Source organism: Lutra lutra, chromosome 7 (assembly GCF_902655055.1).
Source record: "Lutra lutra chromosome 7, mLutLut1.2, whole genome shotgun sequence".
Lineage (NCBI taxonomy): Eukaryota > Metazoa > Chordata > Mammalia > Carnivora > Mustelidae > Lutra > Lutra lutra.
In genome coordinates, this window is record NC_062284.1 from 5140162 (window position 1) to 5159207 (window position 19046).

General features: G+C 57.6%; 1 protein-coding gene across 1 annotated transcript; it reads left to right on the top strand.

The window, feature by feature from the left end:
- The first annotated feature begins 616 nt into the window (after window positions 1-616).
- FES (FES proto-oncogene, tyrosine kinase) lies at window positions 617-10004 on the top strand. The gene is made up of 19 exons (XM_047735608.1): window positions 617-933; window positions 1368-1583; window positions 1800-1973; window positions 3314-3410; window positions 3521-3704; window positions 5003-5140; window positions 5215-5334; window positions 5460-5582; window positions 5726-5912; window positions 6034-6117; window positions 6518-6727; window positions 6993-7115; window positions 7503-7556; window positions 7975-8093; window positions 8388-8482; window positions 8565-8688; window positions 8914-9071; window positions 9157-9279; window positions 9670-10004. Exons 2-19 carry the CDS (start codon window positions 1377-1379, stop codon window positions 9810-9812), a joined length of 2463 nt encoding a protein of 820 aa, XP_047591564.1. The 5' UTR covers window positions 617-933; window positions 1368-1376; the 3' UTR covers window positions 9813-10004.
- The last annotated feature ends 9042 nt before the right edge of the window (window positions 10005-19046 follow it).

Sequence of the window (19046 nt, forward strand, 5' to 3'; positions counted from 1 at the left end):
TAGGGCCAGATGATGACCTGCTTGCCTCCAGGTGGACCCAAGGCTGTCTCCCACGGAGTTCTAGGGCCTCCTTGGGGGAGCGGTGGGCTGTGGAAGGAGGCAGCTGCTGGGGAGAAGCCCCAGGGTATGGGACATGGGAGCCCCAAGAGGAGGACAAGCAGAGGGCTTCCACTCCCACAGGCCTGCTCTCCAGCAGGGCGGTCCCCCTTGCTCAGGATCTCCCTTGGCTGTAGGGCTGAGGTCTGCGGTGGGGCCTGACTAAAACCAAGATGGATGGTTTTTTGCTGGCCAGTGTCCCGTCAGGAACACTCCATACCTGTCGACTCCCCCCGCCCCCCCCCCCCCCCCGCCCCAGCCCCCTCTGCAGGGACGAGGTTCCCTTGGGACAGAAAGACCCTGCCTCCGGTAGGGGTGGGTGGCGGCCGGCTCCCTAGGACCTGTGCTGGAGAAGGAGGCCTCTCCTCGGGGATATTTACTTGGAAATTTTATTCACATGTTGGCTGGCGCCTGAGCGCTCCTTGGGGAATCCGATGGGGTGGGGAGGCCCGGAGCAGGCTTCCCCCTTCCCCTTCTGGGCCGCCCTGGCCAGGCGCCAGGCCCCCACCGCGCAGCGGCCGCTTCCCCGCGCTCCCGGGCGCTGCCCAGGCCCTGGGGGCGCCGGCAGGCGGCTCTCCGCGCGGCCATTCTTCCCCGGCCCCCTCCTCCCTTCCGTTTCCGCGGCCGCGCGGCGCGCTGGGCAGGGGGGCCGACAGGCGTTGGGGGCGCCGGCCCTCCCGCCCGCCCCTTCCCCTCGCCGGGCCCGCCCCGGCCGGCCAGCCGAAACCGCGGCAGGAGGAAGCCGAATCAGGAACTGGCCAGGGTCGCCCGGGCCGCAGTCGGGCAGGAGTCGTCCCGGAGGTGTCCTGGGCAGCCCCGGAGCAGCTGCCCGCGCGGGTAACTCCTGCCGCGAGGCCCCGAGGCTCACGGGGGGCGGGGGGCAGCGGGGGCCGGGGGTGCGGAGTGGGGACACCCCCCGGGCGGGGCGCGCGCGGTACGGCAGGGGCCCGGCTCAAGCTGTGTCTGCCCGAAGCCCGGCCGAGGGTCCGGGGCGCGCCGAGCCCCTGAGAAGGGTGCGGGGTAGGAGGGCCTGGGGAGGGAGGGGTCCCTTGGCGCCATGCCTTGGCCGGAGACTCGGGAAGCAAGGAGGGCCGGGCGTCCCAGGCCAAGTTGCCGTTTTGGATCTATGGCTGCATTTCAGAAGGAGAGGACCCCACCTCCTGACCAGCGGCAGCTCCTTTTTGCCGGGCTGCCACCCCCCTCTCTGGCCGGCCCCTCCATCCTCAGCTGCCGCCTTACCCAGCTGTGAACCCTCCTCTCTCTGCCCCCAGGACGGCACCATGGGCTTCTCTTCAGAGCTGTGCAGCGCCCAGGGCCACGGGGCCCTACAGCAGATGCAGGAGGCCGAGCTTCGGCTGCTGGAGGGCATGAGGAAGTGGATGGCCCAGCGGGTCAAGAGCGACAGGGAGTATGCCGGGCTGCTGCACCACATGTCCCTGCAGGACAGTGGGGGCCGGGGCATGAGCCCCAACAGCCCCATCAGCCAGGTGGGGATTCTGGGGGACCCTAGGCCTCCTCGTCCCCTTCCTGCCTTCGACTGAGGAATTTCGGTGGTGCGGGAAGCGGGGATGGTCGGGGGAGAAGGGACAGTTCTGCCTGCCTGCCCCCTTCCCTTCCCAGAGCCCGCTGGGGAGGGTTGGAGGGTTGGCAGGTCCGAGCCAGGGACTCCCTGTCTCCCTGTCTCGCCTGTCCCATGTCTACAGTCCTGGGCAGAGATCACCAGCCAGACAGAGGGCCTGAGCCGCTTGCTGAGGCAGCACGCGGAAGATCTGAACTCAGGGCCCCTGAGCAAGCTGGGCTTGCTGATCCGGGAGCGGCAGCAGCTGCGCAAGACCTACAGCGAGCAGTGGCAGCAGTTGCAGCAGGACCTCACCAAGGTGGGCCGGGGGCCCTGGGCTCCCCCTGGCCGTGGCTGCCCAGAGCCGAGAGTAAATGGGCTGGTTTTGCACAAGAGCCCCTGGATTCACGGGGGAAGTGCAAGTCCCTGACCGCAGGCCTGCCCTAGCTTCCGTCCCTCCTCCCCGCTCCTGGGCTGGTCTGTAGCAAGACCCCTCTGCATTTTCTGTCCCCCGAGTGCGTGCCCGAGCCAAGTGCTGGGTGTAAAGGTGAGTGATCCAGCCACTGCCTGCAGTGCACGCGGATCTGTAACCCCCACCCCTCACTGCCCTGCGCCAGCTGGCTCTGAGGCCTGAGAGAGCAGCTGGGGTAGGTCTGTCCGCTGTTGGTCTAGGCGGGCTCCTCACAAGGCGTCAGAGATACCACAAGCAGCAGTGGGGCCCCCACTGTGGGGACACGGAGGTGCGAAGTCAGCCCACCGGCATTTGAACCGGCCCTGCTGCTTGGTCTAGAGGTTGAGTGATTGGAGCGGGTTGGAGGCTGCTGAGCCTGCCGGATTCGGAGTGCTGGTCAGCACCCCTGCGCCACACCCCTTCCACCTGTGCCAAACCCAGCCTTCCCACGGACCCACAGCGGCCCCTGGTGGCCACTGTCCACCCACCGGCAGGCTCCCCAGAAGTGCATCTAATTCGGGGGTCAGCCTGCTTTTATGGCGTACTTTTCCTGGAACCCAGCCATGCCCATTTGTTCATTTTCCCGTTACCTGGGGCTGTTACAGACCTATAGCGACAGAGGTGATTCCGACAGAGACTGAGGAAGTGTTTACCATCTGGCCCTTTAAGAGATTCGTCTCGTCTTTCCTTTAAGTTGTTGTACAGACCGGGAAACTAAGATTTAGAGGAAAGGGAGGGAACTTACCCAAAGGATCCCAGTGCATAAACAGGGGACTGGGATCAGCACTTCGCTCTTGGCCATCCATTGTTCCTGCCACCAAGAACAGAATTTGTAGGAGTTGATGCAAAGTGAAAATGCGGGGCCTCTTGTCAAAAAATTATGAAGAGTTTCAAGATGGCACCAACAGAGCGTTAAACCCAGCCCTGGCCACACGTGCCTCCAGGTACCACTCTAGGTCAAGGAGGGCCAGGTGGAGCCTGCCCAGCGCCCCTCTCTGCCTGTCCCAGGCTCCTGCCCTCACGCCAGCTCCTCTGCTCTCACTTCAGCAGCAGTGTTGGGCCCCAGAGGCCTGCAGGCCCTTCCCGGAGGACAGACAAGGTTGTGTGGCCCGCCAGGACTACGGGACCCTTGCAGGGCTTCGCCTCAGGCTGAACTCTCCTGGGCCCGGGGACCTGTTAGCCCACGCTGGCCCCTCGTCTCTCCTCAGGCCCACAACCAGGACATCGAGAAGCTGAAGAGCCAGTACCGAGTCCTGGCACGGGACAGCGCCCAGGCCAGACGCAAGTACCAGGAGGCCAGCAAAGGTGTGTGGCTTCCCTTCCTGGGAGAGAGGGAATCCCAAGCCAGCCCTGACCCCCCCATGGGGGCCTGTCCTTCTGTGCCGTCCCCCACGACCCCTCCCTGCCCCCCGCAGACAAGGACCGAGACAAGGCCAAAGACAAGTATGTGCGCAGCCTGTGGAAGCTGTTCGCTCATCACAACCGCTACGTGCTGGGTGTTCGGGCTGCGCAGCTGCACCACCAACACCACCACCAGCTCCTGCTCCCCGGCCTGCTACAGTCGCTGCAGGACCTGCACCAGGAGATGGCCTGCATCCTGTAAGCCGCAGCCCCAGCCGCCCCTGCCCTGCCCTAAGCCCCACCGCCAGCCCCAGAGGCCATGTCTGCCCTCGGGAGCAGGTGCTGGGCTGAGATGTGGAGTCCGCCGGCTGGTGTCTGGGTCGTGCTTTTCCAGGGTCCCTCTTGCAAGGTGTTCTTGTATGAACGGAGCACTATTCTAGGCTCTGGGGTACAGCAGGGAACAACACAGACAAGAGCATCTGTCCTCTAGGGTCATTCACGGTACCGGAGAGAGAAAAGAGTAATGACAAGGGGCAGCATGTGTGGGATGGCAGTAAGTGTACAGAGAAAGGCAGGGGAGGAGAGGCGGGCAGGGAGGAGAGAGAACTTTCCATAGAGTGCTCTGGGAAAGCCTCAGAGATACCCAGGTGAATGGGGGTGGACGGGATGTTTGGAGAAAGACCGTTCCAGAAAGAGGGAAACGCAGGTGCACAGGCTCTGGGGTGGGAGAGTGCCTGAAATCCCGGGAGCAGCAGGGCAGCCAGTGCAGGCCAGGCAGAGGGAGGGGAGGGCCAGAGCAGGCTGCGAGGTCAGACAGGTCCAGGTTTGGGGCACTGCCGGGTGATGGAGGGGCCAGCAGGCCTTTGGGGGACTTGGGTGCTGCTGTGTGGAGGAGAGAATTCACGGGGCCAGGCCGGGGGCTGTTGCAGGGGTGCGGATTGCTGGGCCAGCGCCGTCTCCGTAGGGGTACTTCCAAGGTGGAGCCAGGCCGGTTCTTCACGAACCAGAAGTGAGGTGTGAGATGGTGTCTGGGGAAGCTGGAGTTTCCGCTGACTTATGTGGACAGGAAGGAGAGAAAAGGAGACAGGAGTTTGCCTTTCAACTCCAGGGGTTACGGTGTCTCAGGGACGTCTGGCAGGACGTTCGTGTAGGTGCGTGGCTGTGTGAGGCTGCAGCTCCGGCAGGGCCTGGGACTGGACATGTGGGTGCAGGGCCAGCAGCACGGCAGAGCCCAGAGCCCCCCAGCGTGGGGCTGGCGGCCCGGGACAGGTGCACCTGTACTTGCATTTACCGAGCAGTCCGCGCATACCACATGCTCTGCACCCCAGCTCTTATTGGGTCCTTATCACAAGGCCCAGCGTCCCCATGACACACATGGGGAAGCGGAGATAAGGGAGACATTGAGTAACTTGCCTGTGGTCATTTATTTGGCTGGTAAATGAGAGGGAGGGGGAGGCTCAAGCACTGGCCCCTCCAAAGCCAGCGTCAGGGGCCCCACGCTGCCCAGCCTGGCCCGGCCCGAGGCCCCACTGACCAGGGCTCCTGTCTGGGGGCAGGAAGGAGATCCTGCAGGAGTACCTGGAGATTAGCAGCCTGGTGCAGGACGAGGTGGCAGCCATTCACCTGGAGATGGCTGCAGCGGTCGCCCGCATCCAGCCCGAGGCCGAGTACCAAGGCTTCCTGCGACAGTATGGGTAAGCCCCTCCTTGCTCCTGCCGGGCATCAGGGCTTCTAGCCCGTTCGCTGACGGGGCACTGTCGCCCCAAAGGTCCACACCTGACATCCCGCCCTGTGTCACCTTCGATGAGTCACTGCTTGAGGAGGGCGAGCCGCTGGCAGCGGGGGAGCTGCAGCTGAACGAGCTGACCGTGGAGAGCGTGCAGCACACGTGCGTGGGGGCCCGGGACTGGGCTGGGGGGAGGGGCGGGGGGCAGCGGACGCCACCTCTGCAGAGCTGCGGCCCACCAGCCTTGCTTGGCTCCGCGGCTCACACGGCCCTTCCTTTGGGCACAGGCTGACCTCAGTGACAGATGAACTGGCCGCAGCCACAGAGACGGTGCTCAGCCGGCAGGAGGCGGTCACCCAGCTGCAGCGCGACCTCTGGAACGAGGAGCAGAACACCCATCCCCGGGAGCGGTGAGCGCTTCGCCCACCCACGGCTCGCCCACAGCAGCTTCCTGGCCTGCCCCCTCTCACCCGCTGGGCAGACCGCTGCTGGCTGCTGACCCAGGGCTGAGCCCCTCTCCCCTCCCCTCCCCGTCGCCCCCCATCCCCCGCAGGGTGCAGCTGCTGGCCAAGAAACAGGTGTTGCAGGAGGCGCTGCAGGGGCTGCAGGTGGCTCTGTGCAGCCAGGCCAAGCTGCAGGCCCAGCAGGAGCTGCTGCAGGCCAAGCTGGAGCAGCTGGGCCCCGGGGAGCCCCCGCCCGTGCTGCTCCTGCAGGACGACCGCCACTCCACGTCGTCCTCGGTGAGCTGCCTGCCACCACCTGCCCTGCCGGCCTCGCCCGCCCGTCCCTGGACGCGGTCCTCACTTTTGCCCTCCCCCTCCCCAAGCCTGGCCACCCGCTGACGTCTGTCCCTGGCCTCAGGAGCAGGAGCGAGAAGGGGGAAGGACACCCACCCTGGAGATCCTTAAGAGCCACATCTCGGGAATCTTCCGCCCCAAGTTCTCGGTGAGTGGAGCCCAGCCTGGGCCTGCAGCTCTGCCCTTCTCCAAGAGGTGGGCCAGGCCAGGGGTCTCTGACATGTACCGCTAGGCAATGTGTGCTGCAGCCTTGGTACCCCCCCGGCTGTCCCTGCTCCGGGAGTAGTTGGGCAGCGGAGGCCTGGAGGAGAAGGCAGAAGCCTGGTTTGAGATCAGCCGGCCTGGGCTCCCCCTCCCAGCTCTGCCTAGAGCGAGCCTGACTCCATCTGTCGTTGGCTCCCAGGGCTCTAATGGCACGTGGGTGGTTTGTGAGGACGAGGGACATATGTGAGTGAGAGAGAGACCCCAGCTGACCCTTGTCTGTCCTGGTGGCCTCCCCTGGCAAACTGGTGGAATGACCTTTCCTCGCCGCCCCCAATCCCCGCCAGCTCCCTCCACCCCTGCAGCTTGTGCCGGAGGTGCAGAAGCCGCTGCACGAGCAGCTGTGGTACCATGGGGCCATCCCACGGACAGAGGTGGCTGAGCTACTGACACACTCTGGGGACTTCCTGGTGCGAGAGAGTCAGGGCAAGCAGGAGTCCGTGCTGTCTGTGCTGTGGGACGGCCAGCCCCGGCACTTCATCATCCAGTCCACCGACGTGAGTGGGGCTGCCCTCTGGCGTTCCCTGCCTTGCCCCCCGCCCGCCTCCGCAGGGGAATGGCCTTGGGAGGGCAGGAACTGGCTGCTGCGTCCACTGCTTCCTTGGCGGAGCTGAAAGGGGCCAGAGAGAGCACCCCGTCTGTGCTGCAAGCTCAGATTTTCTCCATGGGTGCCCCCCCCAAAGGAGGGCTCCAGGCTTGCAGTGCAGGTGCTCTCCCCCCGCGAAGAGGAGGTCGTTGACCCTGGGTTCCCCTGCCCCGCAGAACCTATACCGACTGGAAGGGGACGGCTTTCCCAGCATCCCCTTGCTCATCGACCACCTGCTGCGCTCCCAGCAGCCCCTCACCAAGAAAAGCGGTATCGTCCTGAACAGGGCTGTGCCCAAGGTGAGCCTGTGCCCGGCCCTGCCATGCCACCAGGCCACACAGCATCAGAGCAGGAAGGGTTTCCCAGGTTCCTGTCTATATGGGGGTGCAACGTGATTCCACCCTCCTCGGGGCCAGCTTCCCTCTAGGTTTGGAATCTCAAGGCCGCGCCCATTCCATGGGACGCACGCATACACACAGAGCTGAGCCTCCCTCATTGAGGGCACCTGCCTGGTCCCCAAAGTCTTCTAAGTGTGATCCTGAGACTGTCCAACCCCCATTTTTCAGACCAATAAACCGAAGTGCTAAGAAATGAAAAACAGCATTGGTGGGGGACGTTTGGTCCCTTGCAGGGCCCAGCACCCATCCCCTCACCGACTTCCGACCCCCCTTCCCCTCCCTCCCCAGGACAAGTGGGTGCTAAACCACGAGGACCTGGTGTTGGGGGAGCAGATTGGGCGGGTGAGTTGCGTGCCCTTATTTTCCGTCCACCACTTCCGCCGGCATCCCCATGCCTCCTCGCCCCACCCAGGCCCTTTCTCCTCAGGCGCAATACCCATGAGCCATAAAATATCTCCTAAGGAAAGAGTCACTTCCTTAAGAATCAGAATGGGTTTTCAATCCAAGGGAAAGATCTAGGGGTTTTCTGTGTCACTTCTCCCTGTGAATGTGGCACGTCTGAGGTAACCTTTTCTCCCTATCCCGTGCACACCCCCTTGGCTCCCCCCACCCAGGGGGTAGACGCCTGTGGAGCACGGCTGAGCAGTCTGGGTTTGGGGACAGTGAAGGGTGGGTGGGGACAAGATGAGGGCCAGCCCCTGGGAGTGAGGAAGAGGACCCTGGTCTGGGGACAACTGGTAGGAGCCTGGCGCCCTTTCAGGGGAACTTCGGTGAAGTGTTCAGTGGACGCCTGAGGGCCGACAATACTCTAGTGGCCGTGAAGTCTTGTCGGGAGACGCTCCCACCTGACCTCAAGGCCAAGTTTCTGCAGGAAGCAAGGTGTGTGATAAAGCAAAAACCCCACAGTTCCACATACAGGGGGTTCCTCTGTGCTTGGCATGAGGTGACATGCTCGGCTTAATCTTCGTGCCCCTCACCCCGTACTGCACAGGTGGTACCCCCGCCTGGTGCCAAGGGGTAGAGGCCCAGTGGCCCACCTGAGGGAAGGTGTCTGGGTCTGCTGGCTTCACAGGCCATACTCTCTTCGTCTGCTGCCTTCTCCCGTCTTCCCTCGGTCTCCCTGGGGCTCCTGGGGCTCCCCGAGCCAGGGTGCTAAGTGGTGCTGCCCCCCAGGATTCTGAAGCAGTACAACCACCCCAACATCGTGCGTCTCATTGGCGTCTGCACCCAGAAGCAGCCCATCTACATTGTCATGGAGCTCGTGCAGGGTGAGCCGAGGAAGCTGGCCTACAGCTTTCAGGGGGAAGCAGCCGCCCATGGCTCACCTGGTCTCCTGCTGCCCACCCCCAGGGGGCGACTTCCTGACCTTCCTGAGGACGGAGGGCTCCCGCCTGCGGATGAAGACCTTGCTGCAGATGGTGGGGGACGCGGCCGCGGGCATGGAGTACCTGGAGAGCAAGTGCTGCATCCACCGGTGAGAGCTGGGAGGGCCCCCCCACCGCGGCCTGGACACCATCTCTACCCTCCCCACTCCTCCCACCCCAGGGCAGGCATGGACTCCAGACCTGGCGGCTGCCTGTCCCCCGTACACCAGGGGCTGGGGCTGGTGAGCAGCTCTGTCCAAGGCCGTGCCTGGAGCGCGGGGTTGGGCAGGGGCCGTGGCTGCATGGACACTGTCCCCCTCCCCGCCCCCACCCAGGGACCTGGCGGCTCGGAACTGCCTGGTGACAGAGAAGAACGTCCTGAAGATCAGTGACTTCGGGATGTCCCGGGAGGAGGCCGATGGGATCTATGCAGCCTCTGGGGGCCTCAGACAAGTCCCGGTGAAGTGGACGGCTCCGGAGGCTCTTAACTACGGTAGCGGGGCCTTTCCCCGGGCGCCCCACGGCTGAGCCTTCACTGCGGCTGCGCGCGGGGCCGCTCACGCCCACCCTCCCCGCAGGACGCTACTCCTCGGAGAGCGACGTGTGGAGCTTCGGGATCCTGCTCTGGGAGGCCTTCAGCCTGGGGGCCCCCCCGTACCCCAACCTCAGCAACCAGCAGACGCGGGAGTTTGTGGAAAAGGGTAAGGCGTCCCCGCACGGTGGCCACTTTGGACCCACGCGGTTCTCCCGAGGCTCGGGCTGGGCTCCCCAGGGTCCCCGACCGCCCTGAGGGCAGAGCGAGGGTCATCCCGTGGCCGCCACCAGAGGCCCAGCGCTGTCGCGCTAACCCGTCACCACAAGGGCGGGAGGGCTTCCCGCGTCCCTTCTACTACGAACAGTCAGGCCAGCAGAGCCGGCTGCGTGCTGTGGGACCGGGGTCAGGGCCTCTGCCTCCTCGGGGCCCTTGAGGAGCGGCGCCCTGAGAACCCCCCTTGGCGCAAGCAGCTCCCCGTGCTCCGGGAGCACCCCGGGGGCTGCCGGTCCCCTGCCCACTCCTCACCGCTGCCGGGCCCCCGTGCCTGTCCCCACAGGGGGCCGCCTGCCTTGCCCCGAGCTGTGCCCCGACGCCGTGTTCCGGCTCATGGAGCAGTGCTGGGCCTACGAGCCCGCGCAGCGGCCCAGCTTCGGCGCCATCTCCCAGGAGCTGCAGAGCATCCGGAAGCGGCACCGGTGAGGCGGGCCCGGCTCCCGCCCGCGGCCTCTGCCCGCCAGCTCGTGCCTCCCGCCCTGCGGCTCCGCGGCCGGTCGCCTCCTCCCCGGCCGGGCCCGGCCCCTCCCCACTCCGTGCTGCCGCCAGCCTCCGGCAGCCGCGCAGCTCCGGTGGGTCGGCCCGTCCCGGTGGAGATAATAAAACCACTTGTGCCCACTGAGTGCTCTTGGCATGTGCGCTCCTCCGGAGGGCAGGCCTGAGGAGGAGGAGGCGGGTCCCGTGCTGGGGCCGTGGGGAAGGGGGGGACCGGCAGTGTCTGCGGGTCACAGCTGACCTGGTCCGTAGCCCATGGATGCGAGACACGGGGGAGAGGGAGACCATCTACAGGCTTCTGGCGGTGGTCGTGTCCTTCCTGAAGGAGGGTCGCGGGCAGCCGGGCAGAACTGCGGGAACAGTGGGGAGTTGGGAGACTTCGCTTCTGAGGGGCCTGTGGGGATGAAGGTGTGACACAGAAGTCTAGAAGCCCTGGGTGGGTCTGGTGGCTCAGTGGGTTAAGCGTCTCCCTTGGGCTCGGGTCATAATCCCCCGGGTCCCGGGATGAAGCCCCACATTGGTTTCGCTGCTCAGCAGGGAGCCTGCTTCTCCCTTTGCCCCTCCCCCTCTGTGCTCTCTCTCTGACAAATAAATTTTTAAAAATAAAATAAAGAAGTCTAGAAGCCCAAATGGAGGCAAAGCCTGGCCACTGATGTTGGAAAGTCACTAGCTGACAAATGTCAGAGTAGCTGACGTGATGTGCGTGATAGTCATAAGAGACTCAGGGGAGAGGCGAGGGGAGTCAGGGAAAGCGAGTCTCCCTTAAAGGGGGCTGGGGTGACTGAAGAAAGAGAACATGCTTCCCAGGGAGCTCATCCATCAAGACAAGTCTACTGAGCAACGGGGTCGCAGAGCGGGGAGCTCTCACCTCCTCCTCTAGGTCCATAAAGACCCCCGAAATCTATAAAATCATCAGAAACTTTCCCAGAGAAGGGCACAAAGAACAAACTGAAAAACAGAAACTGGGAAGGATCTCTTGCTCCCAAGAACAAGGCAACAAGAACTTTGAGGTAAAATGGCCTTCCCTTGAGAAAGCTGAGGAAGTAGTTCACATCTATTTTTGACAGAGATAAAAAAAAACTGTAACTTGTGTAAACAAGAGGAAATCAAGTTAGAGTGTGATTAAGAAAAAATACTAAGGAGTCTTTATCATTAGAAGTGATAAAAAGCAGAACCAAGGAACTTCTGTTTTCTGGGTAGGATGTGGTAGGTGGGTCTCCACAGACCACTACTCCCATTGCAACAGCTAGGAGGAAATGACATAGAAATCATTTTTATTTTACTTTTCTAATTTTAAAAAACATTTTAAATATTTTTATTTAAATAATTAAAATATTTTAAAGTATTTTAAAAATATTTTATTTATTTATTTGTTTGTTTGTTTGTTTGTTTATTAGAGAGTGATCACAAGTAGGCAGAGAGGCAGGTGGGCGGGGTGGGGAGCAGGCTACCTGCTTAGCAGAGACCCCGATGTAGGGCTTGATCCCATGACCTGAGCCGAAGGCAGAGGCTTAACCCACTGAGCCACCCAGGTGCCCCTATTTATTTATTTTTTGAGAAAAAGAGAGAGAGTGCACAAGCAGAGGGAAAGGGAGAAGCAGACTCCCTGCCGAGTAGGGAGCCTGATGTGGGGCTCGATCCCAGGACCCTGGAATCATGACCTAAGCCAAAGGCAGACACTTAATGGACTGAGCCACCCAGGTGCCCTGAAAATTATCATTTTTAAAAAAGAATGAGGAGCGGTGGAAGGAATAAGGACCAGATGAACAAAATTTCCAGGGGGAATGATACCTTCCAAGGTGAACTGATGATAGATGATTATTTTCTTCTCCCAGACATTTGTTGATTTGGGGCATCTCCAGTGAGCAGCATTGCCCCGAGCAGGGAACCTCTAATGGGAAAAAGAGAAACGAACAGTTTGTGGTTCTTGCAAGGATTGTGTCGTGGGTTGGGCACTAGAGGAGCCTGGAAAGCCAAGCCAGTTTTCCCCATGGAACATTTGCTGAGTTCTGGAGCACTGCGGCCAGCTGAGTACTGGCTGGGCTAGAAAGGCAAGTCCCACAGTCTTGCAGTGTTTAAAGATATGGGGGCTAAAATAATGACTGCCCCACCTCAAAATACTGGCCAGATTTTGAACCTGGGTGGTTTGGGAGGCTAAAGAGCTAACCTCAGAATTTCAGAAGAGAATTTGAAGGACTAGAGCAATACGGGCTGGCCAGGCTTTCAACCCCAAATCCAAGAGGGTCACTCTTAAGGGACAGGGACAATCCAGAAAAAGATTCAATTTTACCAGAACTGTAGCTCTGCCCCAACTCCTCTCAGTGCCTGATTACATTGAGGTGGCTGGTTCCCTTGGGATGGAGGGTAAGGGAGAGGAATAACATAGTCTGAAGTCCTACCCTTTTTTTTTCCTTTTTGAAGATTATTATATGTTTTTTATTTTAATTCCAATGTAGTTAACATAGTATTAAATTAGCTTCAGGTATACAATATAGTGATTTAACAATTGTATATATTACTCGGTGCTCATCAATATACCCTTCTTTTATACCCCACATGCAACCTACAATCAGAAATTATAAAACATGCACAAAAGGGGATAGAAAATGGGGCCTATGAACAGGAGAAAAAAGAAACAATAGAAGCAGACCCACCGATGATCCAGACATTGGAGCTGGCAGACAAGGACTTAAAAATAACTATCATTGGGGCACCTGGGTGGCTCAGTGGGTTAAGCCACTGCCTTCGGCTCAGGTCATGATCCCAGGTCCTGGGTTCCAGCCCCACATCGGGCTTTCTGCTCAGCAGGGAGCCTGCTTCCTCCTCTCTCTCTGCCTGCCTCTCTGCTTACTTGTGATTTCTCTCTGTCAGATGAATAAATAAAATCTTAAAAAAAAAAAATGTTAAAAAACAAAAAAAAAACTATCATTAATAGTTATTAACTATTTGTGAACTTGAAGATGGATTAATAGGAGGTATCTAATCTGAGGTATAGGGAGAAAAAAAAAAAAGAATAGAGAAAGCAGGGACAGCTGGGTGGCTCAGTTGGTTAAGCATCTGACTCTTGGTTTCAGCCCTGGGGGTGATCTCAGGGTCCCAGGATGGAGCCCTGTGTTGAGCTCTGTGCTCAGCAGGGAGTCTGCTTGAGGATTCTTTCTCCCTCTGCATCTGCCCCTCCTGTGCCCCACTTTCTCTCTATCAAATAAATTGGGGGAAAAAAAAAAAAAACAGAAATGGGAGCCTAAGGAACACACAAGATTCCAGTATATGAGTGATGGAAATTCCAGAAGGAGAGCGAGGTTAGGACCAAAATAAACCAGAAATGACCCAAATGTCTCTCTAGCAATAAGGAAGAACAGACTACGGGTGCACATACCAACACTGACAAATCTCAATGACACATCGACGAAAAAAGCCAGACGTGAAAATGCCTTCTAGGGGCGCCTGGGTGGCTCAGTGGGTTAAGCCTCTGCCTTCAGCTCTGGTCATGATCCCAGGGTCCTGGGATTTAGCCCCGCATCAGGCTCTCTGCTCAGCAGGGAGCCTGCTTCCCCTCTCTCTCTGCCTGCCTCTCTGCCTCTTGTGATCTCTGTCTGTCAAATAAATAAAATCTTAAAACAAAACAAAAACAAACAAACAAAAAAAAACTTACCACATTTAAAAAAGAAAAGAAAAGAAAATGTGCCTTCTATGGTTCCATTTCATGAAATTCAAGAACAGGCGAAACAAAGCTATCGAGATGTCAGACTCGTGGTTAGGGCTGAGGGTTACCCATAGGAAGAGGTGTGAGTGCAGGGTCACAGCCCCACCCAGTATCCTTACAACTCTCCGAAGGCTGTGTAGGCAAGGCTTGAGGTGACTCACTTGAGCCTTGACAGAATGCACGACAATTCCTCCTGCAGCAAGGAGGCCCCAGGCAGCCAGGTGGGAAGCCTCCCCATCTGTGGGAGACCACCACGAGCCCATGCCTCATCCCATCCCTCTAGTTCCGGTTGAGTGCAGGGCTCCTCACCTGCACCCCCACCCCCACCTCCTCGTAGAGAGCAGCCTGAGGCCATGCCCCTGCTTGGCTGTAGTTTACAGTTGGCTCCTTCGTCACAGTGACCTCCCACCATACCTCCTGTCCCGCTCCCTCCAGTTCATTGTCCTCCTGTGGGACTAGGGGTGTGAGAAGTTGGCACCATGCTGGTCTTCCTTTTGCCGTCTGTGAGTAAAAAGCCATCTGGATGCCCTGGGGCTTGTCTCCTTCCCAGCTGAGTCTATGACATGAGGCAGTCTATGGGCCTAGTGACGGCAACAGTGACTCTTGTGGCCCCGTTAGCCCCAACACAGCACTTCCTGTAGGACCAATAAGGCCAGTCTCTCTGGAGAAGAGATAGGGCTGTACGGAATGTCAGGTCAAGTAGGAGAGAGAAATCTTCCTCCCTCAGTGTCCACTTCGTGCTGACGTGTTTGGTGACGTCAGAGACAGGCAGTCTTTGGCCATCATTCCTGATCCCAAATAGTTCCATTAGCGTGTTTTTTTTTTTTTTTTAAGATTTTACTTTTAAGTAATCTCTACCCCTAACGTGGGGCTCGAACTCCCAACTCCCAGATCAAGAGTCACACGCTCTACTGACCGAGGCCACCAGGAGCCCCATACATTGGTGTTAGAAGTCAAAGACGGAGTTTCTCACTGAGCTGAAGAAAGCACACAGCTGTACTGCTCACCCTCTTACTGTGACTGCGACGGAACGCTACCTGGTGATCAGGGGCAATCCGCCACTTCGAAATGCAATGGGGTCCACTCTTACAGTGAGTGAGACAGGAGGGAAATGAGAGATTGGAACAAAAGTCCGGTGAAACCATAGAAGCAAGACTCATCTGACTAGCAAACGAGGGTGCTTTGCCCCACAGGCTGACGAGGAATAGAGGTCCTCCGGGTGCTTCACAATTGACCCCATGCTCCATGCCCCCCTGGCTACGACCGTGCTGGCCAATGTCATGGATGTGGCAGAGGAAGATATAAAGATAAGTTAGGGCTTGTGCAGTGGGTCTTCACAGTTATACTGAAATGGCGGCCTATCCAAGATGAACTCCTGTCATCTGACGGGCATCCTCAGATCATGCTGGGAGAGGCTACCCCTTCCGTTCAGTGCTTGGGAACCTGCATTCATAACGGAGACCATGAGTGTCCAGATAACAAAAAGTCATCCGAAGTCAGCTCGAACGTTTGCTTACCACCACCAGGCTGCAGGAGAAATGGAGTCTTCTCTTGCTCTCTGAGGATGTCTCCAGGAAACTATTCAGCTACCACATGATAATTTTTCCAGAATGGAAGCCTTGGCAAAGGCCAAGATAATGCACCCCAGGCCAAGGCTGTGGGAGAAACCAGGCCATCTGGACCTGGCTATTGTGCCAGGGGTTCCCGAAAGAGTAAAGTGATAATCTTACTGTGACAAAAAAAAAAAAAAGAAAAAAGAAAAAAAAATCTCTCTGGTTATCACGTCCTGGGACGGCCAATGGGACTTAATCATGTGGGCCATGACTGCGCCAGCTTTGCCATGTCCTCTGAACAGACAGGAGAGACACCGAAAAAGCCCTGACCTTCCCGCTGAAGTTTGTGCTGTTCGGACTACGGTTGGACCCAACACTTTCTGCGCTATCCTAGACCCCTTCATAGACAAATTGGGGCTGTTTGGAGGCCAAGGTCCTTTTATCCCCAGGGGAGACCAGAGGCCTTATGTAGTGGTCGAGGTGAATTAGAAAACTGAGAACGATGAAAATTCCCAAACCCTCTCAGGCCTCCCGTGGGCCACTGTGATATGGGGCATCCCCACAGGCGTGGATGAGAGCTCACCCTTACCAGATTTGGACAAATTGAACACTGGATTGCTGTAGTTCTGGAGTGGGCCCTTTTGAGCCAACACACACCCAAGTGGTTGTAACTAATACTGTTGAATGTATTGTGGGAGCACAAGTCTTGAGTGTGTGTGTTAATGTCTCTTGATTGTAAGGGATGTTCCCAAAGGGGAAATGTCACAATTAGGATTGTGGTCATTAGGATAGGGACAAGTGGTCACCCTGAAGCAGAGCAGGACAGGGGGATGAGGAGAGCTACTGTCTTGACGAAGGAGCTAGTAGATTTAAGGGAGCTCAAGGACCTGATATCTCCTTATAATAGTCCTGAGTGGCCACTAACAAAGACCAGTTGCCTGTGGTGCCTCACAGATTATTACAAGTCTCAGAGCTCATGGCACAGACTGAAGAAGACATCTGGGTGTGGTGGGAGACATTGCTTGCTAATGCCTTTTTTAGCATCCCATTACATCCAAAGGATGAAAATCATCTTGCCTTCATTGCCTTGGGTTGCAGTACACCTTTCCAGTGATGCCACAGGACTAGCGGAATTCTGTGATTTGCCACCAGTCCTAACTCCTGTAGGAAGAGCATTATGACAACAGATTATGGAAACACGTGTCCCTGTTCACAACCCGCAGAAAGCATGGTGGTTATCTCACGTGTCCACTTGGCTGAGCCACAATATGGGGGGAAAACAAATCTCCCCCCATATTGTGGGTAGACCTTATCGAATCAGCCGAAACCCTGCAGAGAACAAGAGACTGACCTCTCCTGTCAAGAGGGAAGTCTGTAGCAGATGGCTTTTGGACTTGAACGGCTCTTCCCTGGGTCTCCCACCTCCCAGCTTTCAGACTTGAAGTGTAGCCTTAACTCGTCTCTGGGTCTCCAGCCTGCTGGTCTACCCTCCAGACTTTTGACTTGCCAGCTTCCATTGTTGCAGGAGCTTATTCCTTTAAACACACATGCATCCATACATCCTACTGGTTCTTCTCTGGAGACTCTTGACTAAAACAGGCTACCCACGAAAAAAGGACACTTTGACCATGAACATCAGTGGAACCAACAAGCTGGTTAGACTTGTACCAGGTAAGAACTATAGCCACCTGGATCGATGATCACACAGGACATGGCTGGGTGTCTGTAACCCAGGGCTTGGCTGATACCCCTGGACTATCGGCAAGTGCATGTGGCCTAAGATGCCAACACTACAAGCTACACAGGGGAGTGACAGAAGTCTGGGGCACTGAACCTGGCTGGTCGTGACAAAGAGACTAGATGGGTCTCCTGCTTTCTGCTCAGTGGTACTCCTGGGCCATGACTGCTATCGGCAGCTTTTTCCAGATACGGACAGCAATTCCCATCTGCACGGTAGATGTGAGGCGTGCCATTCAAAGACTCCTAAATGCGTGGGGTTGCACATATGCGTTTTCCAAACATCCAATCAGACAGTGGTGCTTTCATGTCCAAGAGCACTCAGTCGTGGTAACTACCCGCGGCGTTCCCTGGACATTTCATGCCCTGTATCACCGACAGGTAGCAGGTGCCAACGAAAGATGGAACATGCCCTTAAAGGAAAAACTAAAAAAAGGTAAGTAGATGACCGACCCTCAGCTCCCGAGCGCACCCTTGAGACGAAGCAGTGTGATTTCTGAACATGGCAATTCCAGGAAAGGGCGGTTCTCATCCAGATAGTGTTTAACTATAAGGTTGAGAGGAAGAAAAGGTGCCTTGACTCACTGTAACCCCATATTTAGTTCCCTTTACTCTTTCTTCTCTCCTCTCATCCCTACCTCCAGGAAACCAGGCTCCTGGGCCCTACAGCAGCAAAAAAGAGCCAGGGGTGGGAGAGCCTAACCTAGTGCTTCTCCTGCTGCCCTGGTTATGCCTGAGGACATTAGGCCTCTACTGGCCTGCCAGATACAAACCAGTCTAAAGTCTGTAGTACAAGTGGTGATGAACAATCCTTTTGCTCTGGGCTTTGCCCTGGCCAGTCAAGGTAGCATATTCACGGCTCCCAACAACTCTTGCAGCACTCGAGTTAATGAATAAGGAAAAATGAAGTGATCTATCTCTCGACTTACAAACAGGGTGGCTCTAAGGATGATCCCAGTGGCATCTGGGACATCATGGTTTGGCTCTAAGGAGGGAGCCTGGCTGTGGTCTGTCCTCCACATGGGCCCGATCACTCCACCCGGAGGCACAGTTGTGGTCACTGTCATCTGATGTTAAGACAAATAGAAAGAATTTGGTCCAAGCTTCCATCAGCACGACTAGCTCTCTGATGGAGTGGCTATGCTCCTGCAAAGAATTCTTGGCTGGATACGTGAAAGGTTGGGGCGGCAGGAAGTAGAGCGGCAGGGAGCACAGAGCCCTGGTGCCCTTGCCCAGCGCCCGAGAGGCCACGAAGGTGAGGCTTGACCACAGAAGCACCCAAGTCTTGGCAGAACGTTTTCTTTTCTTTTTTTTTTTTTTTTTAAGATTTTATTTATTTATTTGACAGAGAGAGAGAGATCACAAGTAGGCAGAGAGGCAGGCAGAGGGAGAGGGGGAAGCAGGCTCCCCGCTGAGCAGAGAGCCTGATGCGGGGCTCAATTCCAAGACCCTGAGATCATGACCTGGGCCGAAGGCAGAGTCTTAACCCACTGAGCGCCCAGGCACCCGGCAGAATGCTTTCTGATTCCGCCTGGAGCCAGAGGACAGAAGCAGCCTGACAGTGTGGGGACACTGCCACCATCCCTCCTCCTAGCTCATCTGTGGGGCTTTCCACAAGGCCCCTCCCTCCATGTCAAGGGCAGCTGCAGGCCGTGAAAACGGCTCGATTGTTGCTGAGTTGGCTCCCTAGCCATGGAGAGACCTACGTCCTCACAGTTCCCTGTGAGGGATCACCCCGTCCCCCAGTTCACTCTTGTCCTCTAACTTGGGAAAGCTGACACCATGCTGGTCTTGCGTTTGCTGTCTGTGTGAGTAGAAAGCTATGTGGATCCTTGGGGGTGGGGGGTGTGTCCTTACTGGCTGAGGCTAGGGAAATGGGGCAGGCTCACCTAGCAGCTTCCGCAGTGACCCTCGTGGCTGTTAGCCACCATGCTGTGCTTAGGGACTGCTTGACCTCTTGACAGAGAGGATCATTTTGGGGGTGGTGGGAATGTTCTGTTTTGATTGGAGTGGTGATTATCCTTGTGCATATATTTATCAAAACTGATTAAGCTGTATACACTTAAGACTTATGCCATCATGGGGTGCCTGGGGGGCTCAGTGGGTTAAAGCCTCTGCCTTTGGCTTGGTTCATGATCTCAGGGTCCTGGGATCCAGCCCTGCATTGGGCTC